General features: G+C 34.7%; 1 protein-coding gene across 3 annotated transcripts in view; it reads left to right on the plus strand.

Moving 5' to 3' along the window:
* Nucleotides 1-24256, plus strand: part of RFX7 (regulatory factor X7) — a 137032-nt gene that overhangs the window by 76507 nt on the left and 36269 nt on the right. For all 3 annotated transcript variants that reach the window (XM_084969491.1, XM_021094854.2, XM_021094836.2), the window contains 2 exons: nt 8083-8165; nt 10020-10142. In XM_084969491.1, coding sequence (XP_084825617.1) covers nt 8083-8165; nt 10020-10142 — 206 coding nt within the window. The remainder of the gene's footprint in view (nt 1-8082; nt 8166-10019; nt 10143-24256) is intronic.

The following is a 24256-nucleotide window of genomic DNA, read 5'->3' on the forward strand; positions in this document are numbered from 1 at the left end:
TACCTGAAAGAAATTCAGTTTTCCTTAGTATCTTTGTATTTAAAGAATGACATAATACACAAAAAAATCAGTTCTGATAGAAAACAAATAAATTATTTATAGTATTCCAGTTTTTCTATTCATTTTAAGTTATTTCATACTAAGAAAAGTAAACTAAGAGAAAAAGAAGGAAAGGTTACTAAGAGCAGAAACAGGAATTAATGAACTTACTTTTCCTCTTCATGGCCTGCGCCTTTGTTGAGGCTGTAACTTTGTAGGGTGAATCCATTTTTAGGGGAAAACATAATAAAAAGAAAGAAAAGAAAAAGAAAGTTAAAAACAGTGACTAGAAAGACCTAAACCATATCCTTCTTGCTTGTGCCCCCAGGCTTATTCCCAACCACTGGTAGAACTCTAGAGTCTTTTCAGACATCATATGGAAACATTGATGATAATTTTTGCCTCACCTTGAATGAGCCAGAGAAATACTACATGATCACTTCATGATGCTTACTTTTTGTAGGATTTAACTATGGGCAGAATATTCCCCCTAAAGATGGTTCTCATTTGACTCCTTTTTCAAAGAGACTCAAATCTGTAGGTTTATATACCCTCTGCCTATTCAAACCCTAGCAATATGCCGTTGTCTCAGCATTTCATTTCGTTTTTAGTCATTTGGGCATTTATGTAGCCATGATACTTGCCACCATGTTATTCATTATTTCAGTTTCAGAGATTGAGCTTCCTTTTTTTGTTAAGCCCCCAAAAGGTCAGACTATATTTTAGAGCACATTTATAAAAATTACCACATGGTTGTCATAGCCAGTTAGGAAACTGAAAATGGCTTAAAATTTAGAACTCTCTAAGCAAAATACATTGAAAAATAGAGTCCTTATACCTTGACCTTTTTCTCTATCTTCCTTATTCAATCCTGTGGAAGGACAGCTTTCACAACTGCTGGGCCTGAGAGAATATAATATCAGGTATGTTGATTGTTTCCATAAGTTAAAAAAAAGGCTATAGAATAAGGTTCTGCTTCCCCCTTCAGTCCCTCTGTCGGTGATGCTGGTGAAGAAGGTCCTTTTATTTAGTGACTGTGCTCCTAAATCAGTGTCTCTTACCAGAGGAAAAAAATTAGAATTTTTTCACATTTGATTTTTCATTTTGTTTTTGTAGTTTACAAAATCAAAAGCAGACAAATTGAAGTATGAGTATCCTGTCATTGAATATATTTTCCCTCCATACATGGTAACTTTACTAAAGAAGCAGTCAAACTGGAGAATAAGTTTCTGGATTTAAAGATAACTGTTCTAAATACAAATTTAAACTAACACTTCCTTTAAAACCTTTTTCTGGTTTGAAAAGTAAAATTTTAAGAACTAATTATGGGCATGACTCCCTGGTTGGTCATCTTCTATCAGGAACCCATCATTATCAGCCTAACTAGTTCCTTGAAAATTGTTCATACATCTCAACAGGAGAATTTCTGTTTCTTCTGAAAATAAAGATATGATCCATCAAGGATTTGCATGAAAGCTTCTTAATTAATAAGTCTTTACTGTGACTATCTTAAAACTGTCAACCCTTCCCCAGCTTTGTGGTCCTGTTTTTAAAAAAAAATTCTGAATAACACCTAACAGGAAAGTCTCACAAGAAGCATATCATTGCAGAGAAATTCATTTCAAACAGGAGAAAACTTTTTTTATTAATGTTTGAGAAATTGTAAACTAAACCTGATTCAAGATGACTCCTAAAAACAGGAGCAGATCTCTCCATTCAGACTACATTATAACTGTGTTCTATGCCAATAAATAGTGGGAATGTACTTCTTTACCATTGCTCGAAGGTTTTCAAGTTCTAGTAATAAGACGATGAAAAATTCTACCTGGTTCTCTGCAATTCATCTGGTATGTTCTGACACTTTGGAGGCAGATGTCCTGAGCAGACAAGTAGACACTAAAAATTAACTTGGTTTTTGAAATATAGAATATTGTCTTAGGTATTTTTTTAATGACAGAAGATAAGTGGAGAGTTACACATTTTTTTCTAAGTCCAACCTAGGAAAAGTTTTTATTTCTGACATACTCTGCTTTGATTTCTTTCTTTCTAGTATCACAATTGTTGTCAGAAATATTTTCTAACTTAGATTTTATCTTGATGACTCACAAGGGAATAGTATCTGTATTTTTCTCTCTTACCCTGAGGAAAGTCTGTGCTAGTGGAGCATTGTGTTCAATAACTTATGGCCGTCTGACACTCACATATAAAAAAATCTAGGAGGAGTTCCCGTCGTGGCGCAGTGGTTAACGAATCCGACTAGGAACCATGAGGTTGCAGGTTCGATCCCTGCCCTTGCTCAGTGGGTTAACGATCCAGCGTTGTCATGAGCTGTGGGGTAGGTTGCAGACGCGGCTCGGATCCTGTGTTGCTGTGGCTCTGGCCTAGGCTGGCGGCTAGAGCTCCGATTCGACGCCTAGCCTGAGAACCTCCATATGCCGTGGGAGCGGCCCAAGAAATGGCAAAAAGACACACAAAAAAATCTAGGAACCTTAAGTGGAGGTCACCAGGCTAAATATTTCCTGACTTTCTTAAGATACCTTGCTTTTCCAAATAAAAGATTCTATACTTGTTGATAGAATTTGAATGATAAGCTCTTTTGTCAAAATCTGACTTTAAGCAGTTATATATTTCAAAATAATATTTGTGTAATAATAATACTTATCACGGGTAAATTTTATACATTTCTTTTAATCCTCACAAAAAATTTATGGGCATTTTATCACTATTTCACAAACTTGAAAATTTATATTCATCTTGCCTAATTTGATAGAGCTAATGAGTGACAAATCTAGAACTCAGATCCAGGCCTTCTAATTCTGTATTCTATATGTTACTGCTATTCAACGTTTTTAGACAGATTAGATTTGAAAAGTCCACCAGTCAAGCTCAAGTAGCAGCTGTTTTATTCATCTGTGGTATATAGGTCCTTTATCCTTATTAGCTATTCATAAATAGGAGACTTGTCTTTTACCTCAGATTTTTAAAAGCTCCATCAAAACTGCTTTATTGGAGTTTCCGTCGTGGCTCAGTGGTTAACGAATCCGACTAGGAACCATGAGGTTGCGAGTTCTATCCCTGGCCTTGCTCAGTGGGTTAAGGATCCGGCGTTGCCGTGAGCTGTGGTGTAGGTTGCAGACGCGGCTCGGATCCCGCGTTGCTGTGGCTCTGGCGTAGGCCGGTGGCTACAGCTCCGATTTGACCCCTAGCCTAGGAACCTCCATATGCCGCGGGAGCAGCCCAAGAAATAGCAACAACAACAACAACAACAAAAAGACAAAAGACAAAAAGACAAAAACAAACAAACAAACAAATAAAAACAAGATAGAAGAAGCACAGATTATAGATGAAAAAATTGATATATTTGATTGCCTGGGAATTAAAAACATCTCTGCATGGCAAGACTCCAAAAACAAAATGCAAATACAATCAACAGATAGAAGATATTAGCAGCACTTTTAAGCAATAGATTGGTATACAGACTATATGATAAATATCCCCACTTTGAAATGTGCAGTTCCTTGAACAGTGGTTCTTCAGGTGTCATCTTCTGACTTCAGTATCAGCATCCCTGGGAACTTTTTAGAAATCCAGGTTCTCAAGGTGTCTGTTCCAGACCTACCAAATCAGAAACTCTGTAATCTTTAACCAGCTCTCCGAGTGATACTGATGCATAATAAAATTTGATAGCCATTATATTAAACTCAAATGATAACATGAAAAATACTTGAGGTTCCCCTTAAACTTGAAAACATTTTCAGTAACTTTGCTTTGAGAATTTAAAATCTTCAGCTCAAGAAAATGAAGACTTTTAAGCCCAATGAACAGGGATGTTGATGTTTGTCATTTGAAGTTTCAGGTTAGATATTCAGATATGTCTACCAAATGTGTCATGCTCAATTATAAATTGTAATTTTGGAGTTCCCACTGTGGTGCAGTGGTCTTAAGGATCCAGCATTGCTGCAACTGTAGTGAGGGTCACAGCTGTAGCTCGGATTCAATCCCTGGTCCTGGAACTTCCATATGCTGCAGGTGCAGCCATAAAAAGAAAAAAAAAAATTCCTATTTGTGATATTTAGTATATTCACAGTGTTATGTGAGCACCACCTCTACCCCATTCTAAAACATTTCATCAGCCCAAAAAGAAACCCATTACTCCTCTCTCCCAGTCCTTGATAACCACATGACTTTCTCTCTGTTTTGTTTGACTGTTCTGGTCATTTGGTAAAAGTGAAAGCATTTGGTATGTGACTTTTTGTGTCTGGCTGCTTTCCCTTAACATGATGTTTTCAGGGTTCATCCATGTTGCAGCATGTATCAATACTTCATTCCTTTTTATGGATGAATTTAAAAATTATAATTTTTAAAAATTTATGCAGGTGGTCTTTTTTCTAATGTTCTAAGAATAAAACAACTTTGTCCTTCATTTCATAAATCCAACCAAACATATTTTTTGACAGCCAATGAATTCACACAGAACAGAAAACTTTTATTCTTGACATTTATGCTTTTACAAAGTATATCAAATAATCTGATGTTTAACATATTTGCCACATGCTATTCTTGCATTGATATCAAGTAAGGTTAAGGTCTTCTACACCACTGATCATTGTTTTGGAAGCCAGTGATGAGCTGAAAATGACAAGTATATCCAAACCCAAAAATTCTCATGGTGAACTCAGCCTTGCTTGACTAGAATGCCGTCACTACACACTTGAGTCATTTCGTTCCCCTTTGCTTAAACACTCCAGATTTTTTCTTCTGTGTGTTGAGTCCCACATAATGAAATAGTAATTGTCAGTAATAAGTTTTCATTGTTTGAAAGTCAAAAAATGAGGGTGAGGCAGTGAATTTGATCTTTTTCTAAACTTTTTCTGACATCATTTAAGTTATTGCTTTTGTACTTTATCCTAATTTGGATTATCTTCTGAATTCCTTCTGGAATTTCTCCTCTCTGCTCTAGAACACATAAAAAATTAAAGGCTATTGAATCCAAAGTTTCTCCAACAGTATGAGGTTTTTTAATGCTTAGTCATCAAAAGTGATGTGGATTTTTTTTAAATGAGGTATAATTGACATAACCATTATATTAGTTTCAAGTGTACAGCACAGTAATTCAGTATTTGTATATACAAGCATGCCTTGTTTCACTGCACTTCATTGTGTTTTTCAGATAATGTATTTTTTTTTAATAAATTGAAGGTTTGTGGTAAGCCTAAATTGCCAAGTGATGGTTAGCATTTTTTGGCAACAAAATGTTTTTTAATTAAGGTATGTACATTTTTTTAAGACACAGTACTATTGCATGCTTGATAGCCTACATTTATAGGGTAAAGATAACTTTCATATGCACTAGAAAACAAAAAAATGTGTGTGTCTCCCTTTATTGCAATGTCCATTTTATTCCAGTGTTCTGGAACTGAACCTTGAGTATGCCTGTATTGCAAAATGATCACCACAATAAATCTAGTTAACATCAATCACCATACATAGCTACAAAAATTTTTTTTTCTCTTATGAAGACAACTTTCAAGACTTACTGTCCTAGCTACTTTCATATATGCAATAGAGTATTATTATATACAGTCACCATGCTGTACATTATATCCCCATGACTTACTCATTTTATAACAGGAAGTTTTCACCCATTTTTCCCACCCCTCACTTCAGGTCACCACCAGGCTTCACTGTATCCATGAGCTCAAGGTGTTCATTTATTTGTTTGTTTTGTTGTTGTTGTTTTTAGATGCCACATATAGGAGAAATCGTATGGTGTTTATTTTTTTCTCTGACTTACTTCACTTAGCTTAGTGCCTTCAAGGACCATCCATGTTGGCATAAAAAGCAAGATTCTCTTCTATGACTGAATAATATTCCACTGATGGAGGGAGGGAGAGATAGATAATCTCACATTTCTTTATCCAAAAAAAATGATGTTTTGTGTTGCATTTTCTTAAACTTTGCCCATAATGATACTCATGATTTTTTTGTTTTTTTTGGAGGGGGTAAAATAATCTATTTTGGATTTAATAGGAACAAGAGGTATTTTAGGAACTATATTTAAGATAAATTAAATTTTGGGAAGGGTTAGAGGCAGGGAACACATGTAATTAGACAATTTCAGTAATTGAGAAATCATGGAAGGTTCCTTAAAGACAGAGAATGTTGTTGTGCTGTTCATCTATTTCCAGTCTTTGTATAGGTTGTGACACACAGTGTAAATTCATAGTTATCATAAGCCATCATAGAACATTGCAGAAAATAAAACTAGTGAATAAATGAGTAGATGAATTCTCTTTCATTGTTAAAAGAAAACTAAAGACCTTACTAATGTGGTGGCTGGGCAAAATAAAGATACTGGAAGAACATGGGGAAGCTGTTAACAGGGCTAAATAAGAGACTAGAATGAAATACACCAAGAGGAACAAAATTAAGCAGACTCCAAAACTGAACACTGGGAAACTAGAGAAAAGAAGATGTTAAGTAACAGTTGGGAAAGGAAGTATCTATGTGTGGGGATTTTTGGTTGTTGAGGGGAGAGTTATTCAGGATATTGCTGGTAAATCTATTGGGTATTAGAGCAAGGACTAATTGGAAAATACTCCATGACTGTGGAATGAAAACAGTGTGGATAGGGGAGTTAATTGCATGTGATTAATAGATTAAATCATTCTGTGGATAACTTCTAAGATTAAACTATTCTGTGAATGAATTCTGGTGAGACTAAGAATAGTTAAATTATATCACTTTAAGCTTTTTGTAAAAATTGGATCTGTGTTTAAGCTGTGCTTTATTTTATCATGTAAGAATAAATTCTGCCACCAATAATGCCAGTAGTATGTCCACATTTTCAATGCAGTGCAATTCAGTTGTTATGAATTAGGCTACCAGAATTTTATTATGATGTTTTTACTGCAGTAAGATTTGTGGCACATTTAATTAAAGCTATCCTGTGGCAAACTCAGTTGGGAAAGAAATTATTTTAAAGGGTACACTTAGAGACAAAATGACGTAGTTGAAGAACAGTAATGATAATCCTCAAAGTAGTTTCTTCAGATAGCAGCCAATGTTGCAGATCAAAAAATTCTTGCAACACTATGCAACACTATGCAACACTATGCAACTGCATAGTGTGGAAAGGATTGTTGCTTGTACTTCAATACACTTGGCCCTCTGAATCCGTGGGTTCTGCATTCCCAGATTCAACTAACCCAGGACTGAATAAGATTCCTCAGTTATGGAGGCACCTGCAGATAAGGAAGTCTGACTATACAAACATTTTATTTATTTTTTGGTCATGCTCATGGTATGAGGAAGTTTTCAGGCCAGGGATCAAACAGTAACCTGAGCTGTAGCAGTGAAAATGCAGAGTCCTTAACCATTAGGCTACCAGGGAACTCCCAGGCACCGTTTTAATTCAAGAATTTACGCATCCACAGCTTTTGTTATCTGTGGGCAGTTCCTGAAACCAACTCCCCATAGATGTGGAGGGATAGCTATATTTTTAAACTTCAGTTCCACTCCCCAGATAACAACAGCATCATCAGTCACATGTTCTTGGTTTTTGAGAGTTAGAAAAAGATCCTAGAAATCATCTCATTCATTACATTTCTAAAGATAAGGAAAATCTACCAGAGCATGAAAGCCCTGTAACCAGTTAAATGGTTAGGCTAAGACTAATAATCTCTTAAATCCCAGTCTAGTACATTTCCTGTAATATTGTACAACCCTTCTTTAAATGTGATTTGAAATGAAATGTTTTTGTCTCAGCATTGATCTATGATCATATTTATACCTAGAATATAAGAATTAATAGCAAAGTACAATTTTCTCTTATTCGTCAACCTTTCATATGCAATAAATGTGTCAAACAAGTTGATGGTATTATTTTAGTGAAGACAAAAGGCCTAGATTTTGTTTTCTTTGGCAGGTGATTAATTCCATCTGGTTTTAATTTAAACAGTACTTTTATGGAAGTGTTAGTAAATTTTGTCGAGGGAAAAACAATTTTTTTAATGATCTTTCTTTTTAATCCTTTTTAACCAGCAAGAAGTTGAGAAGTTTACAGACTTAGAGAAACTCTACCTCTACCTTCAGCTGCCTTCTGGTCTCAGCAATGGAGAGAAAAGGTATATTTCTTCTTGTCTTTGCCTTGATTACAGTGTTTATACATCTATGTTGTGATTTTTATTATTTTGCACTATTCCTAAAATTATCAGAGGACTGAATGGTAAAACAGTAGATCTGTTTAGTCTTTAATCATATTTGAATACGTGTATACCCATAGCTTTTGATAATTCATTTGTGTACGTGGGTAAATGCTATAAAATAAAATTGAGCTATATTTTATAAACAGATCAAAATATTTATGCAATGCTGGAGACTTTGAACAGAAAACCAAAGAATAAATATAACAATTATGAGCAATAAAATGCAAAAGTATTTTAGGTACTTTCAGGTAAGCAGATCACAGAACATTAAAAAAGAAAAGTGGGAGTTCCCTTTTGGCTCAGTGGTAATAAACCCAGCTAGTATCCATGAGGATGCTGGTTCAATCCCTGGCCTCACTCAGTGACTAAGGATCCATGTTGCCAGGAGCTGTGGTGTAAGTTGCAGACAACATCTCAGATCCCTCATGGCTGTGGCTGTGGCATGGGTCAGCAGCTGCAGCTCCAGTTCGACCCCTAGCCTGGGAACTACCATGTGCTGCAGGTGCGGCCCTAAAAAAAAGGAAGAAAAGAGAAGTGAATTGCCTGTTTGGAACATGAATTTATGTTACATATATGATGTTTTAAGTGCTTGGGGTTATTATTCTGTTTTCATTAGTAAAAATATTTAATAGTCTCATTTAGAAACTATAGAGAGGTTGTTGATTCATGCATTCTATTCTTAAGAGTTTCTTTACCCTTTAAGTATTTTTCAGAATTCATTTCATTTACATAAGTTATTCTTAATATTCTATTGCTTTAAAAGTGTGTATTAAAAGAAATGGAACAAAAAATGTTGCTTTTACCTTTTTCCCCTTGGATCAAATTTTGTAACCATTTTAATAATTTTCTATGCTAGAAATTGCTCAGTAATTTCTTTGGAAATAATAATTATTTGCTTTTATAGCTGAGGTGAATGTTAGAATTGAGTGAGGAGTTTCCCTCACACTATCTTGGGTGTCAATTTCATGGAATTAATTTATAAATGACACTGTCATAAAATAAAAATTGATGATGTTTAGGGGTGGTGTTGACCTGGAGAGCAAGCTCAGTTACAGAAAAACCATCGAGGGAGATTTGGCCTTTCAGGATCTCTCCAGTGTGAATTCCATTCTGGAGCATGAGAGTTTGCTACTAAGGTTTCAGGGTAGTTACTTGAGATTGCTAAGCAAATAGATAATAAATAGTTTTTTCCCAAAACAAAACTAAGCAAAAACAAACAAAAAGAGTTCTCTTGTGGCACAGCAAGTTAAGGATCCAGCACTGTCACTGTTGAGGCTTGGGTTGCTGTGGTGGTATAGGTTTTATCCCTGGCCTAGGAACTTTCATATACCCCATGCATAGCCAAAAAAAACCCCAAACAAACCAAAAAAAAGGCAATTTTTTCAATAACTGTCATTTTTAAAGTTTGATAATTTGTTAAGTTTTAAGCAAATGAACAGGCAGGTGAGTAGATATCTCCTTAGAGGTAATTTTGGTGAAAACAAATACCTTATGTTTTCAGTACTCCATCATCTCAGCCAGTTTAGAGGCCATGGCAGGGGATGGAACAGGGTAATAAATTCTGCCAGACAAGAGCTGTAGAAAGTGGCCCAGAACCACAGCTGGACAATTTGCGTTTAGATAACTGGGCTTATACCTTATGTCCTGAGTTTGGTTTGGTCATTTATAATGGGTTTATACATGATCTTTTAGTGCAACATTTAGGCCTGGCTCAAAAATTGTCAGTGAATTGCTGTCTAGTTCAGCTAAAACATGTTTTTGTTTTATGATTAGTGATCAGAATGCCATGTCATCTAGTCGGGCACAGCAAATGCATGCCTTTTCTTGGATTCGGAATACCCTAGAGGAGCATCCTGAGACTTCACTGCCCAAACAGGAAGTCTATGATGAGTATAAGTAAGTATTATGTGTATATATCAGGTATGCAGATGTATTAGGAGCTTAAGTACTGTCCTTGGTTACACTGATTTGTTTTATCGTTGATGAGTAATATGCTGATACTTGGGAGTTTAACTTAGAATCTCTAAGTTTCTCTGATAGCTTGTATAGTAAAGGACAGGATTACTGAATAAAAGGATTTCTCTAGAGTTCTTTTGGATGAAAGGAGGGATGTCTGAGGGCAGAGGGGCAGTGGAGAAAAGTTGATGAATAAAAGGCTTCCTGTAAAGTTCTTAAGGATGACATGAAGGATGTGAGGAGTTAGTAGAGGGATGGCAGAGGGCAATAAATAAATCAAAACATAGGAAAAACTACAACAATGGGTTTTTAAAATTTTTTATTATGATTGATTTACAGTGTTCTGTCAATTCTGCTATAAAAAGTAACCCAGTCATACGTACATATACATTCTTTTTCTCACGTAATCCTCCATCCTGATCCATCGCAAGTGATTAGATATATAGTTCCCTCTCCCATACAGCAGGACTTCATTGCCCATCCACTCCAAATGCAAGAGTTTTCATCTACTAACCTCAGACTAATAATCCATCCCACTCTCTCCCTCTCCCCTCAGCAAACACAAAAAATCTGTCCTACATGTCCATGATCTTTTCTGTTTTGTAGATAGATCGTTCGTGCCATATTTTAGACTCCATATATAAGTGATATCATGTGGCGTCTGTCTTTCTTTTTCTGACTTACTTCACCCAGTATGAGAGTCTCATTCCATCCATGTTGCTGCAAATGATATTATTTTGTTCTTTTTTATGACTGAGTATATTCCATTGTATATATGTGCCACATCTTCCTAATCCATTCATCCATCAATGGGCATTTTGGTTGTTTCCATGTCTTGGCTATTGTGAATAGTGCTATGGGTGCGTGTATCTTTTTCAGTGAAATTTTCATCTAATATATGCCCAAGAGTGAGATTTCTGGGTCATATGGTAGTTCTGTATTTAGTTTTCTGAGATATTTCCACACTGTTTTCCATAGTGGTTGTACCATTTTTACCTTCTCACTATCATTTAGAAGGGTTCCCATTTCTCCACATCCTCTCTAGCATTTGTTGTTTGTTGACTTGGTAATGACGACCCCTCTAACTGGTGTGAGGTAGTACCCCATTGTAGTTTTGTTTTGCATTCCTCTAATAATTAGTGATGTGAGCATTTTTGCATGTGCCTGCTGGCCATCTATATGTCTTCTTTGGTGAAAAGTCTAAGTCTTCTGCCCATTTTTTAGTTGGGTTTTTTTTTTTTTTTAAGTGTTAGTGTTTTATCACTAACAAATATGTAAGTTGTTTGTGTATTTTGGAGATTAAACCTTTGTGAACTGAGTTATTAATAAAAACTTTCTCCCATTCTGTGGGTTGTCTTTTCATTTTTTTAATGGTTTCCTTTGCTGTGCAGAAGCTTTTGAGTTTAATTAGGTACCATGGGTTTATTTTTGTTGTTATTGTCATTATTCTAGGAGGTGGATCAAACAAGATGTTGCTGTAATTTATGTCAAAGAATGTTCTGTGTTTTCCTTTGGGTGTTTTATAGTGTCTGGCCTTATGTTTAGGTCTTTAATCCACTTTGAGTTTATTTTTATGTATGGTGTTAGAGAGTGTTCTAATGTCATTCTTTTACATGTGGTTGTCCCGTTTTCTCAGCACCATTTATTGAAGATACTGTCTTTCCTCCACTGTATGTTTCTGCCTCCTTTGTCATAGATTAATTGACCATAGGTGTTTGGGTTCATTTCTGGAAACTGGAAAAGAAGAAGTAAAACTATCACTGTTTGCAGATGAATTTTCTATACCTAGAAAATTCTAAAGATACTACCAGAAAACTATTAGAGCTCATCAATGAATTTGGTAAAGTTGCAGATCACAAAATTAATACACAGAAATCGACTGCATTTCTGTATACTAACAATGAAAGACCAGAAAGAGAAGTTAGGAGAACAATCTCATTTATAATTGCATCAAGAAGAATAAAATACTTAGGAATAAACCTACCTAGAGAGACGAAAGACCTATACCCTGAAAACTTATAAGACACTGATGAAAGAAATCAAAGAAGACACAAATAGATGGGAAAATATACCATGCTCTTGGATTGAAAGAATCAGTATAGTCAAAATGACAGTACTACCTAAGGCAATCTGCAGATTCAGTGCAATCCCTATCAAATTACCAATGACATTCTTTACAGAACTAGAATAAAATATTTTAAAATTTGTATGCTGGAGTTCCTGCCATGGCGCAGTGGTTAACAAATCCGACTAGGAACCATGAGGTTGTGGGTTCGATCCCTGGCCTTGCTCAGTGGGTTAACGATCCGGCGTTGCCATGAGCTGTGGTGTAGGTTGCAGACGTGGCTCGGATCCCCCTTTGCTGCAGCTCTGGTGTAGGCCCGTGGCTACAGCTCCGATTGGACCCCTAGCCTGGGAACCTCCATATGCCGCTGGAGTGGCCCTAGAAAAAGCGAAAAGACAAAAAAAAAAAAAAAAAAAAAAACTGTATGGTAACACAAAAGACCTCGAATAGCCAAACCAATATTGAAAAGAAAAAAACGGAACTGGCAGAATCAGGCTTCCTGATTTAACACTCTACTACAAAGCTACAGTTATCAAAATGGTATGGTACTGACACAAAAGCAGAAATTACATCAATTGGAGCAGGATATAACAGTGCTTTTTATTTAGACTTCTTAAAAGCCTTTTTCATGAATCCAAAACTTTTCTAATACCTCTTTGTACCAACCTGAGAAAAAGCTCAGTTTCTGCAATATTGTGAATTACTCATAGACGAAGGATTTGAGTGGCTTGCACATATGAGACACTCAATAATTTTGATAATATAGGTAGTTTAAACATGGAAAACAAAATTAGAGAATATAATGGTTCTTTCTGGATAGAGAAGAATTAATAGATGCTAAATCAAGTCTTGTTTAACATTTTAAAATTGATAGAAATTACTCTGGCAGTGTAAATGAAACCAAAATTTTCTGGATATTGAAACATCAAAGCAAGGCGAATCTCTGTGTTGTACTTAACACAATTTGGAAGGAAAGTATCAAATAAGTGCTATTGTTAACCAGCGTAAGGTGATGCAGAAGAACTACACTTAGTGAGAAGACCATTGGTATCTAGAAAGAAAACTTTCTGCACTCATTCAAAATTCTGATTCCCTCACCTTAAGAAACATAATGGAACTGGAGAAAGTCTAGGGAAAAATGTCTGAAGTAATCGAGGGAATAAAGTTAAAGTGAATAGCTTGAGATCTTTCCTCTTTAGGAAAATTAAAGCTAATAATACCTGTGATCCAAGTCTGTAAAGTTCATTCTCTCAGTCTTCATCAATCTACTGAATACCTGCTGTGTGCCATCTCAAACCCTATAAGTTCTTAGAATACAATGAATAGGACACAGCTTCTGCCCTCATCAAGAATAAAGGGGGGAAAAATGTGTGTGTGTGTGTGTGTGTGTGTGTGTGTGTGTATAGTGAGCATGAATTCTTCATTAATTCAAGTTAATTAAAATAGAGATAACTTTATGAAACTACAAAGAGGCAAATTTAAATTCATTAAAAGTTTATTAATATCAGACAAATATGATATATTGAAGAAACTCTAGATTGAGGATCGAGGGGATAGATTCTGTCATTAAATTTGTGTGATTTGAAGTGTTTTAACTACTCTTTGTCATTTTCATCATCTATAAAACGAGGCAATTAAATAGGTATAAGGTTTCTTTTAGCCCTAAAATCCTAGAAGTTGTCTGAGACAGAAAATGAGGAACTAGTTATCCAAAGATGTCCTGTGAGTTTTCCAAAAAGTAAATCATAGAAATTAATGCATGCCATTTCCATAATGAATTAGTAAGGGAACCTAGGATATTCATACATTTTTGAAGCCATGTCGTTCCCCTGTACAACCCTTTGCATCTCCGTTGAAGACAGCACCCTACATTTGCAGAAATGTGACTCAGAATTGGTAAAGCAGTTCTTGTATTCCTAAAAGTTGCCTGCCTTGAGCATGGTGTGGTTATATTTTTCTACAATAATTTTTCTGTAAAATCATTTTCTAAGATTCTCATAAATTCTTACGACTTTTTTCGCTAAGAAAAGTTAAAGGTGTTTTCCAAACAAAAGAACTAAAATGTAACATTGTTTTGGGGTTAGGATTAGGAACTACAGTTTTTTGGGGGTTTTTTTGGTCTTTTTTTTTTTTTTTTAAGGGCTGCACCTGCGGCATATGAAGGTTCCCAGGCTAGGGGTCAAATCGGAGCTGTAGCCGCTGGCCTGTACCACAGCCACAGCAACGTGGAATCCAAGCTGTGTGTGTGACCTACACCACAGCTCAGGGCAACGCCAGATCCTTAACCCACTGAGTGAGGTCAGGGATCGAACCCGCATCCTCATGGATGCCAGCTGGGTTTGTTAACAGCTGAGCCACAACAGGAACTACAGGAGCTACAGTTTTGAACAATTAATTTGCAGTTCAGTAGCAAGCAACTGAGATAAAAGGAAGTAACTTAGACTAGAGTTTAAAAAGGAAGTAGCAGATAAGGGAAATTCTTGATAATAATCTGAATAGGAAAAAAAATACCAGTCTGTTCATAGAATTTGAAAGAATTATACTAATGATTGTCTTTAATCAGTATAGTGCTATACTATAGTACTCTGAGTCTAGGTATTTTACTTTATAAAACATTTTAATAAGAATATTTTATTTTGGAGTTTCTGTTGTGGCTTAGCGGTAACAAACCTAGCTAGTAACTTTGAAGATGTGGGTTTGATCCCTGGCCTCACTCAGTGGGTTAAGGATCCAACTGTGAGCTGTGGTATAGGTCACAGACATGGCTTGAATCTGGCCTTGCTGTGGCTGTGGCGCAGGCTGCAACTGCAGCTCCAATTCAATCCCTAGCCTGGGAACTTCTACATGCTCTAGGTATGGCCCTAAAAAGGAAAAATAAAAATAAATAAAAAAGAATATTTTATTTACTGTTGTACTACTCTATGTGGTGTTTTCACTTAGTAGGCACTGATTTAATATTATGAATGATTAGAATGGAATCTGGTCCTTGACCTTGATAATAAAATTTCAGTGTTATAAGACTTTATAAGTCTTTGATACACCCCTATCCCTGTTGTAAAGATGAAACATTAAAATTCAAAGAAGTTAGGTGACTCTTCCAGTGTCCCAAAAAGGCTAGAACTCAGATTCCGTGAGTAGTTCTTATTAGGTGAGAAGGTAAACTTGGTAAATTTGAGTGATATCATGCTGAGTGGATGGAATAGGTTGGATAAGTAGTTAGAACTAAAATTGGCAAGGACTCGCACTTATTGTGAGTAAGTAAGCTGCACGATGTATGAACTTATTTATATACATTTAGTATACATGCATACAAATAATATGAATGTTGTAAGAAACACAGCACAATAACATCTATTAACAGCAGGCCATGTGCTAAGAAAAAAGTATGTTTGTGTTTCCACGGAATTACAGCACATGGTAGCTTTAGCTGTTCTCTTATTTGATTGTACACTGTCTAAAACCATAATTTGCTATGTGGGTTTAAATAACTTGAGAGATATAAAAACTGTATAAAGATTAGAGACAGGCAAAAAGTAAATCAACTCATTAGGAAATAGCTACTTTAAAATTTTGCAATTATGTAGAGAAAGTAAAATGGAGTTCCCATTGTGGTGCAGTGGAAACGAATCCAGCTAGGAACCATGAGGTTGCAGTTTTGATCCCTGGCCTCGCTTAGTGGGTTAAGGATCCAGCGTTGTCGGGAGCTGTGTTGTAGGTCGCAGACGTGGCTCAGATCTGGCATTGCTGTGGCTCTGGAGTAGGCCGGGAGCAACAGCTTCAATTGGACCCCTTAGCCTGGGACCCCTCCATATACTGAGGGTGCAGCCCTGAAAAAGACAGAAAAAAAAGCAAATGGAGTATAGCTATGTATTTTTTTTTTAAGAACAAGAATTTTAAATCAGAAGAGAAAATTCGGTTGACACAAAATAATAGTTCCTGCCAGTAAAGATATTTAGAGAAATTTTGTCCTTTTCTCAAGGCCTTTTAGATTTTTAGAATCTTCCAATTCAGAGTGCCTTAATCAAGTTTTCTGAATAAAAATTTAACATGGAGTAACAGATCTTAAATTGATTCTGTTCTAAATATTCTTATGAAATGTACCTGTATTTTAAGCTATTCCTACTCATTGCAATGATGTTTAGATATATCTGTGAAAATCAAATCTCTTTAATAGTCATTAAAATCAAAATTCCTATGAGAGAAAAAATGAAGACGTGATCTAAGACAGTATAGGTTTCTTTTAATTGTATTTTTATGCTTTCAGATATTAATAGAACCAAAAGGTTTAAGGGACTTTCCACATGCAAAGACAGTTTGATTTACAAACCATTGTGAACTTCTATATTTGTTGAAACTTTTGAAGTCTAATAATCACGTACATTTATGAAAATGATGATTAATGTGTTTTATTTTTATAATTGTAAAGGTAATGTGTATTCATCATGAAAGTTTGGGCAGTCATAAATGTATTAAAAAGAAAACTAATGCCAGTAATCTCTCTACCTAAAAATAATCATTTCGGCTTATTATTTCTTTTTACTTACTCTAATGCCTTCGTTTCATGTATATGTTTTTATTAGTGTTTAACCAAATTTGACCCCATGGTTACACAATTCTTAAATGGGGGAAATAACAAATGACACTGTAGCAAACATTCTTGACTATGTAATTTAGTGTAGATTATTACAGTTGGAACTGCTGACTTAGGTACTTTTATATATTAAGGAAATTAACTCTATTAAAATATAATTTTTCAAGATTGCTGCTTATATTTTAATTTGAACTTTTTATCAGTAGACTATTGCCTATTTTTATTGCAGCTTATGACATTGCTGTTATATTTAGAAAGAACTTACCCATGTCACTGGCAGCTGAAGATTCATGTATTTCTCCTAGATATTACTTATTTCATTTTTCACATAAAAAGCCTTTAGTCCATATGCCTAAATATTTACATTTACTTTGGTAAATGCCATAAGATAAGGAACTAATTTTAATATTTTCTAAGTGGTTAATTAATTACCCCAGTCTTATTTGTTGATAATTTTTTTCAAAATACTAACCTATAATGTAATTTTTATCTTACTAAAGGCTTTTGAACTCAATTTTCTTGTCTTTGGACTCAGTTTCCTTTGTATTTTCTGTTCTTATTCCAATACCATAACATTTTTAAGTATTTTAGCTATTAAAGGTTTAAAAAGCTAGTGGGGGAGTTCCCGTCGTGACTCATTGGTTAACGAATCCAACTAGGAGCCATGAGGTTGTGGTTCGATCCCTGGCCTTGCTCAGTGGGTTAGGGATCCGGCATTGCCATGAGCTGTGGTGCAGGTCACAGGCGCAGCTTGGATCCCGCGTTGCTGTGGCTCTGGCATAGGCCAGCAGCTGTAGCTCCAATTCGACCCCTAGCCTGGAAACCTCCATATGCCTCAGGAGTGGCCCTAGAAAAAGCAAAACAAAACAAAAAGGCTGGTGGGACCAATCTTCTTCATTATCCTTCTTTTTCAAAACTTTCCATGATTTTACTTTCATACCAATTAATTTTTTTCATGTGAAGTTTGGAATCACTCTTCTTTTTAAAAGGGAAACCTCAAAGGAATTTTGATTCAGGATGCATTAAATGTGAAAATTTATTTTCGAAAAATTAACTTCAGAGCTAGAAGTATATTTCTTTTTTTTGTTTGTTTGTTTGTTGTTTTTGTTTTTTAAACATTTATTGATATAATTCACATACCATACATTTGCTCCTCTAAATTGTATGATTCAGTGATTTTTCATATGTTCAAAAAGTTGTACATTCATCACTATTATCTAATTCCAGAACATTTTCCTCATCCCCCAAAGAAACTCTATACCTCTTTCCCCTCCTTGCAGCCTCTGGCAACCACTAATGTACTTTCTGTCTGTATGGATTTGCCACTTCTGGACATTTCATGTAAATGGAATCACATATGATGGCATGTGGCCTTTTGAGTCTGGCTTCTTTCACTTAGCATGATGTTTTCAAGGTTCTTTCATGGTATAGCATGTATTAGTACTTTATCACTTTTTTGCTTGAAAAATATTCTGTTGTTTAGATAAACTACATTTTGTTTATCCCCTCATTTCTTAATGGGTATTTGAGTTGTTTCCACTTTTTGGCTCTTGTGAACGATGTTGCCATGAACAAGCTTTTATATGTTTTTACTTCTTTTGGGTGGATGCCTAGAATTTGTAATTGTTGTATGTTGTTGCTCTTGTTTGTTTAGTGATTTTATTGAACTAATTCCGTAAGTCTATATTGTTTGGCATGAGTAGTCACTGAAGTCTGTGCTTGATTAGCTTAATGGTCAGCTAATTATTAGAGAGAGCTTTCCTTAAAGGTTTGATCTAATAAGTCTCTCAGCCTTTGCTGAGGGACTCTGTGCATGTTGGGATATGTCCTGAGTGCTTTAATGAGACATTCATAACTGCATTAGTCTTCAAGAAGTATATTTCTTAATTAACATCTTTCTCATGCCCTTCAGTAAAGTTTTCATTATTTTTCCTTCAAATAAGTCCATTTATTTTCCTTAAGTATATTCCTTGCAGATTTTGATTATGGTATTTATATTATGAAAAATATATTTTACTTTTGATTTATTATTTTATTTTATTATTGGTTTGGTTTGTAGGGTGTCTATAGACTTCTCATATTAATTTTGCACATTTTGTATTTACCGGAGTTTGTTTAATTCTAATTTTTCAGTTGTTACTTTTGACTCCTCTGGGTAGAGTTTATCCTGTGCGTCTTCCTCATTCTCTTTAATTACATCTGATTGACTTTCCTTCTGATTTTAAATAATAGCAGTGATAGGCATCATTTCTTCTCACAGTTCTTTGATGTTAAGGATGTCATTTATAATTGACCAAGACAATATTTGCTTATGATAAATAGATATTGAAATTCATCAAATGCTCTTTGGGTATCTGTTAAGATTATTCTGTGCTGCTTCTTTGACCTATTGATATGATATATAAAGTAATTATCTCATATAAACTTTTTTTATTCCCAGAATGAATGTCTTCTTCATGTCAAGATGTGTAATCTTTTGGCATATTGTTGAATTTTTCTTTCAACTGTATTTTTTAGTATCTTTGTATGTGTATTCATAAGTGAATTTGGTCTGTAATGCTCTTTTTTTGTGCTGTCTTTGTCAGGTTTTGATATCAGGGTTAGGCCAGCTTTGTAAATAAATTGGAACTCTTTCTCTAATTTTATGTCCTCTGGAACAGTTTTTATAGCAGGGGGCTTATTTGTTGTTGAAAGTTTTAAAGAATTCAATCATAATACCATCTAGGCCTGGAGCTTTTGCTGGAGGTAATTCTTTGACAATTTTTTGTGGGGGTTTTTTGGTTAGATTTTTTTTACTTCATTACTCAATTTTGGTAATTGTTTTTTCCTGCAATTCATTCAGATTTTCAAATATGTTGGCATGGAAATACATATACTATTCTCTCACAAATTGAATAACTTCGTTATCTGTTATATTTTCATATTTCTGATTTAATTCCTTTGAATTTTTCTCTTTTTTTCAAATTATACTTAGCCGCAGTTTATTTTTATTGGTTTTCTTATTTATTTATTTATTTATTTATTTTGCTTTTTAGGGCCACACCTGTAGCATATGGAGGTTCCCAGGCTAGAGGTCCAGTCGGAGCTACAGCTGCAAGCCTATACCACAGCCACAGCAACCTCAGATAAGAGACAAATCTGAGACCTACACCACAGCTCCCGACAACACCGGGTCCTTAACCCACTGAGCGAGGCCAGGGATTGAACCTGCGACCTCATGAATACTAGGCAGATTCCTTTCCACTGAGCCACAACAGGAACTCCTCATTCTTTTCATACTGAAGGTAAGAACATTTATATCTATAAATTTACCTCTTATATTTTTGGCTGTATTCTTTAGTTATGGATAGGATTTGTTATGATTACCATTATTTTTTAATAGTGTGCAGTTGTAACTTTGATTTCTTCTTTGACACAAAATAGGAGTGTTTTTTTTTTTTAATTTTTCTTAAGCTTGAGGGAGTGGGGGTTTTTTCATTTTGTTTTACACTTTATTAATTTCTAGTTTTATTATATCATAACCAAAGAATATAGCTCATTTGGTTTCTGATTTTTTTGTATTTTTCGAAGTTTACTTTCAGCCTAAAACATTTTCAGTTTTTATAAATATTTTTGGACATTCTCTTTATTCACACTGTGTATTGGTAAGCACTAAATCCACTTTCCTATGATTTTCAAAAAATTTGCAAAAAATCCTTATGCTTTTGTTTGTTCAGTTAGTGGAACATAAATTGTTTGTTAATCTCTTAAAAAAGTGATGTTTCTTACAGTTGCTCATAGTATTTTTAATGATTCCCACAGGTCTTGGGGCTGTTAGAAAACTTTCATGATTATATATTTTTATTGTCACTTTTGCGTATTTCACCAAAAAATGATCCTGTCATTTTAAATGTATTTTGTCTCAATTTCTCCTTTGATATCAATATTTGCAACCCATTCTGGATATGTCTAGTATGTGTGTGTGTATGTATTTCTCCATACTTTTGTTTTTACTATTTTTGTCATTTTGTTTTAGACATTTATGTTATTATGTTTCTAAAGTTTTTAATCTTAAAATTGTTCATGATCTTAAAATCTGACCAGCAGAAGATGCTGGTGAAATGAACCAATCTCAGAACTCTTGTGTTTGCAAACACTTAGGGACAGAGACAGCAGCAACCACAGTTCCTGCTGCTTTTTCCTGCTGCATGATAGAGAAACACAAGCATTAATCTTAAGTGGATTTCTACTAAATTATGTATAGCCTGTTTTAGCATTCCTAAAAATCTCTTTGCTTTCATTCTGGGTAGTTTCACAAATGTTCAGATTTATAACCTTAACAGCTTGGGCTACAATGTTTCCTAGTACACAAATATTCTCTCCAAATCCCTTATTTTTAAAATCTACTTAGTATTTTAGGGAATAAGATTCTTTTGATCTTTTAATTTTTCTGTTGTCATTAATTGTGTATGTGTGATGTGTTTTTTTTTGTTGTTTTTGTTTTTGTTTTTTGTTTTTTGTTTTTTGTTAGGGCCGCACCCATGGCATATAGAGGTTCCCAGGCTAGGGGTTGAATTGGAGCTACAGCACCAGCCTGGGCCACAGCTCATGGCAATGCCGGATCCTTGACCCAAGAAGCGAGGCCAGGGCTCGAACCCACAACCTCTTGGTTTTTATTCCACTTTCTTGCCTGGTTGCTCACCTGGAATCACCAGTATAGTTTTGAATAGAAATGGTGAGCACAGACTTCTTTGTCTTTTGCCTGGTTTGAACGGGAAAGCCTTCAGTGTTTCTTCATAACCATGATGTTAGCTGTGGTTTTTCCATAGGTTACCTTTATCAGATTGAGGAACATACATTCTTTTATCAGATTGTTGGATATTGAAGTTTGTCAAATGCTTTTTATGCATCTGTTGAAATGATCATGTCAGATTTTTTTTCTTATGGGATTAATACAGTATATTATGTTGATTTTTGTATCTTGAATCCATCTTGTACTCCTGGGATAAGTCACACATGGTCATGATGTAATCCTTATATATGCTGCTGGACTCAGTTTACTAGTATTATGCTAAGGATTTTTGCATCTGTAATCATAAGGGATTATGTAACCATAGTCTATATTTTCCTTTCTTTGATGTCTTTGTCTCTGGAAATAGGTAAGTTTGGCCAAGTATTCCCTCTTCAATTTTTATGTAAGAGTTTATGAAGGATTGCTCTTAGCCTTTAACTGTTTGATAGAATTTACCAGAAAAGCCATCTAGACCTGGGCTTTTCTTTGTGGATACTTTTAGAATTACTAATTAAATCTTTTTTGTAGATCAGATTATTTTACTCTTTTTTGAGTCCATTTTGGTAGTTTGTGTCTTTCTAGGAATTTGTGTATTTATGTAGGTTATCCAACTTGTCGGCATATAGTTTTTCATAGTATTCTCTTATAGTCCCTTTTATTTCTGTAAGGTTGGTGGTAATATCCCTGTTTTATTCTTGATTTTGGTTGAGTCCTCTGTTTTTTTATCTTGATCAGTTTAGCTAATGGTTTATCACTTTTACACTTTTCAAAGAATCAATTATTTGCTTTGTTAAATTTTTTTCATTATTTTTCTATTTCTTATTTTATCTGTTTCTACTCTAATCCTTATTATTCCTCTCTTCTGCCTGCTTTAGGTTTGGTTTCCTATTACTTTTCTAGTTTCTTAACATGGAAGATTGTACATATGAGACTTTTCTTGTTTTTTAATGTAAGCACATGCCAGTCTAAATTTTCCTCTAAGCTCTGCTTTCACTACATTCCATAAGTTTTGATGTATGCTTTTATTTTTATTCTTCTCCAAGTATTTTCTAATTTCTCTTATGATTTCTTCTTTTACCTATTTTTAATTTGCACAAATTTGTGAATTTCCCATTTCCTTCAGATTTTGATTTCTCATTCCATCCCATTATAGTTGGGGAAAATACTTTGTATGACTTTATTCCTTTTAAATGTATTGAGACTTGTTTTATAGCCTATCATATGCTCTGTCCTGGATAATATGGCATGTACACTTAGAAGAATGTATATTCTGCTGTTACTAGGTAGTGAAGTTTTATAGATGTCAGCTATTTCTAGTTGGTTTATACTGTTCTTTGTTATATATTTCCTTGTATGTCTTCTGCTTATTAGTTCTATCTGTTATTGAAAGTGAAGTATTGAAATCTCCAATTATTATTGTTGAATTGTCTGTTTATATGTTTTTCACTTTTGTCTATTTTTGTTTTATGTATTTTGACCTCTGTTGTTAGGTGCATAACAGGTTATGACTGTTACATCTTCTTGATGGATTGACCCATTTATCATGAAATGATGTTTTTCTTTGTCTCTAGAAATAGTTATGTCTTAAAGTATTTTTTCCTGTTAGTAACATAGGCATTTCAGTTCTCTTGGTTACTTTTGGCATGCTATCTTTTTGGTTTTTTTTTTTTTTTTTAACTTTCATCCTGTGTGTGTCATTGAATAAAATATATGTGTGATGTGTGACATATAGTTTGATCATATATTGGTTCCTTTTTTTAATTCTTGTTTTTTTGTCTTTTTTTGGGTGGGGGGCCACACCCACAGCATGTAGAAGTTCCCAGACTAGGGGTTGAATTGGGGCTGTAGCTGCTGGCCTGTGCCACAGCCTTAACAGCACCATATTCGAGCCACATCTGTGACCTACCCCACAGCTCATGGCAACATTGGATCCTTAACCCACTAAGCAAGGCCAGGGATCAAACCCACATCCTCATGGATACTAGTTGGGTTCATTACCACTGCACCACTATGGGAACTCCCTTTTTAAAAGATTCTATTACAATATAGTTGATTTGCAGTGTTGTGTTAATTTCTGCTATGCATAGTGACTCAATTTTTCATACTCTTTTCCATTATGATTTATCAAAAGATATTGAATATAGTTTCCAGTGCTATACAGTAGGAACTTGGTGTTTACCAGTCCTATATATAATAGTTTGCCTATGCTAATCCCAAACTCCCATTCCTTCCCTCCCCCTCTCCTCCACTTCCCATGGCAACCACAAGTCTGTTCTCTATATCTATTAATCTATCTTTCTTTCATGAATTTTTTTTTCTTGCATGGTTATGTCGTGTGTTAGATTCCACATTAAGTGATATCATGATCATTTATTATTCTAAATCCATTCTGCCTTTCCTTGCCTTTTCATTAGGAAGTATAATCCATTAACATGTAATATAACTACTACTGATTAGATAGAATTTACATTGCTATTTTTGTATTTATGTTCTATATGTTTTATGGCTGTTCCTCAGTTCCCTCATTTCTGACTTGTTTTGTGTTAAATGGGCATTTTCTAGCAAACCATTTTAAATCCCATATGTCTTATATATACATATATTAATTTTTTTATTCTGTGGTTGTA

Source organism: Sus scrofa, chromosome 1 (assembly GCF_054392235.1).
Source record: "Sus scrofa isolate SSC_HxYL_T2T_F1_AM1 chromosome 1, Sscrofa_HxYL_maternal_Yorkshire_Landrace_v2.0, whole genome shotgun sequence".
Taxonomy (NCBI): Eukaryota; Metazoa; Chordata; class Mammalia; order Artiodactyla; family Suidae; genus Sus; species Sus scrofa.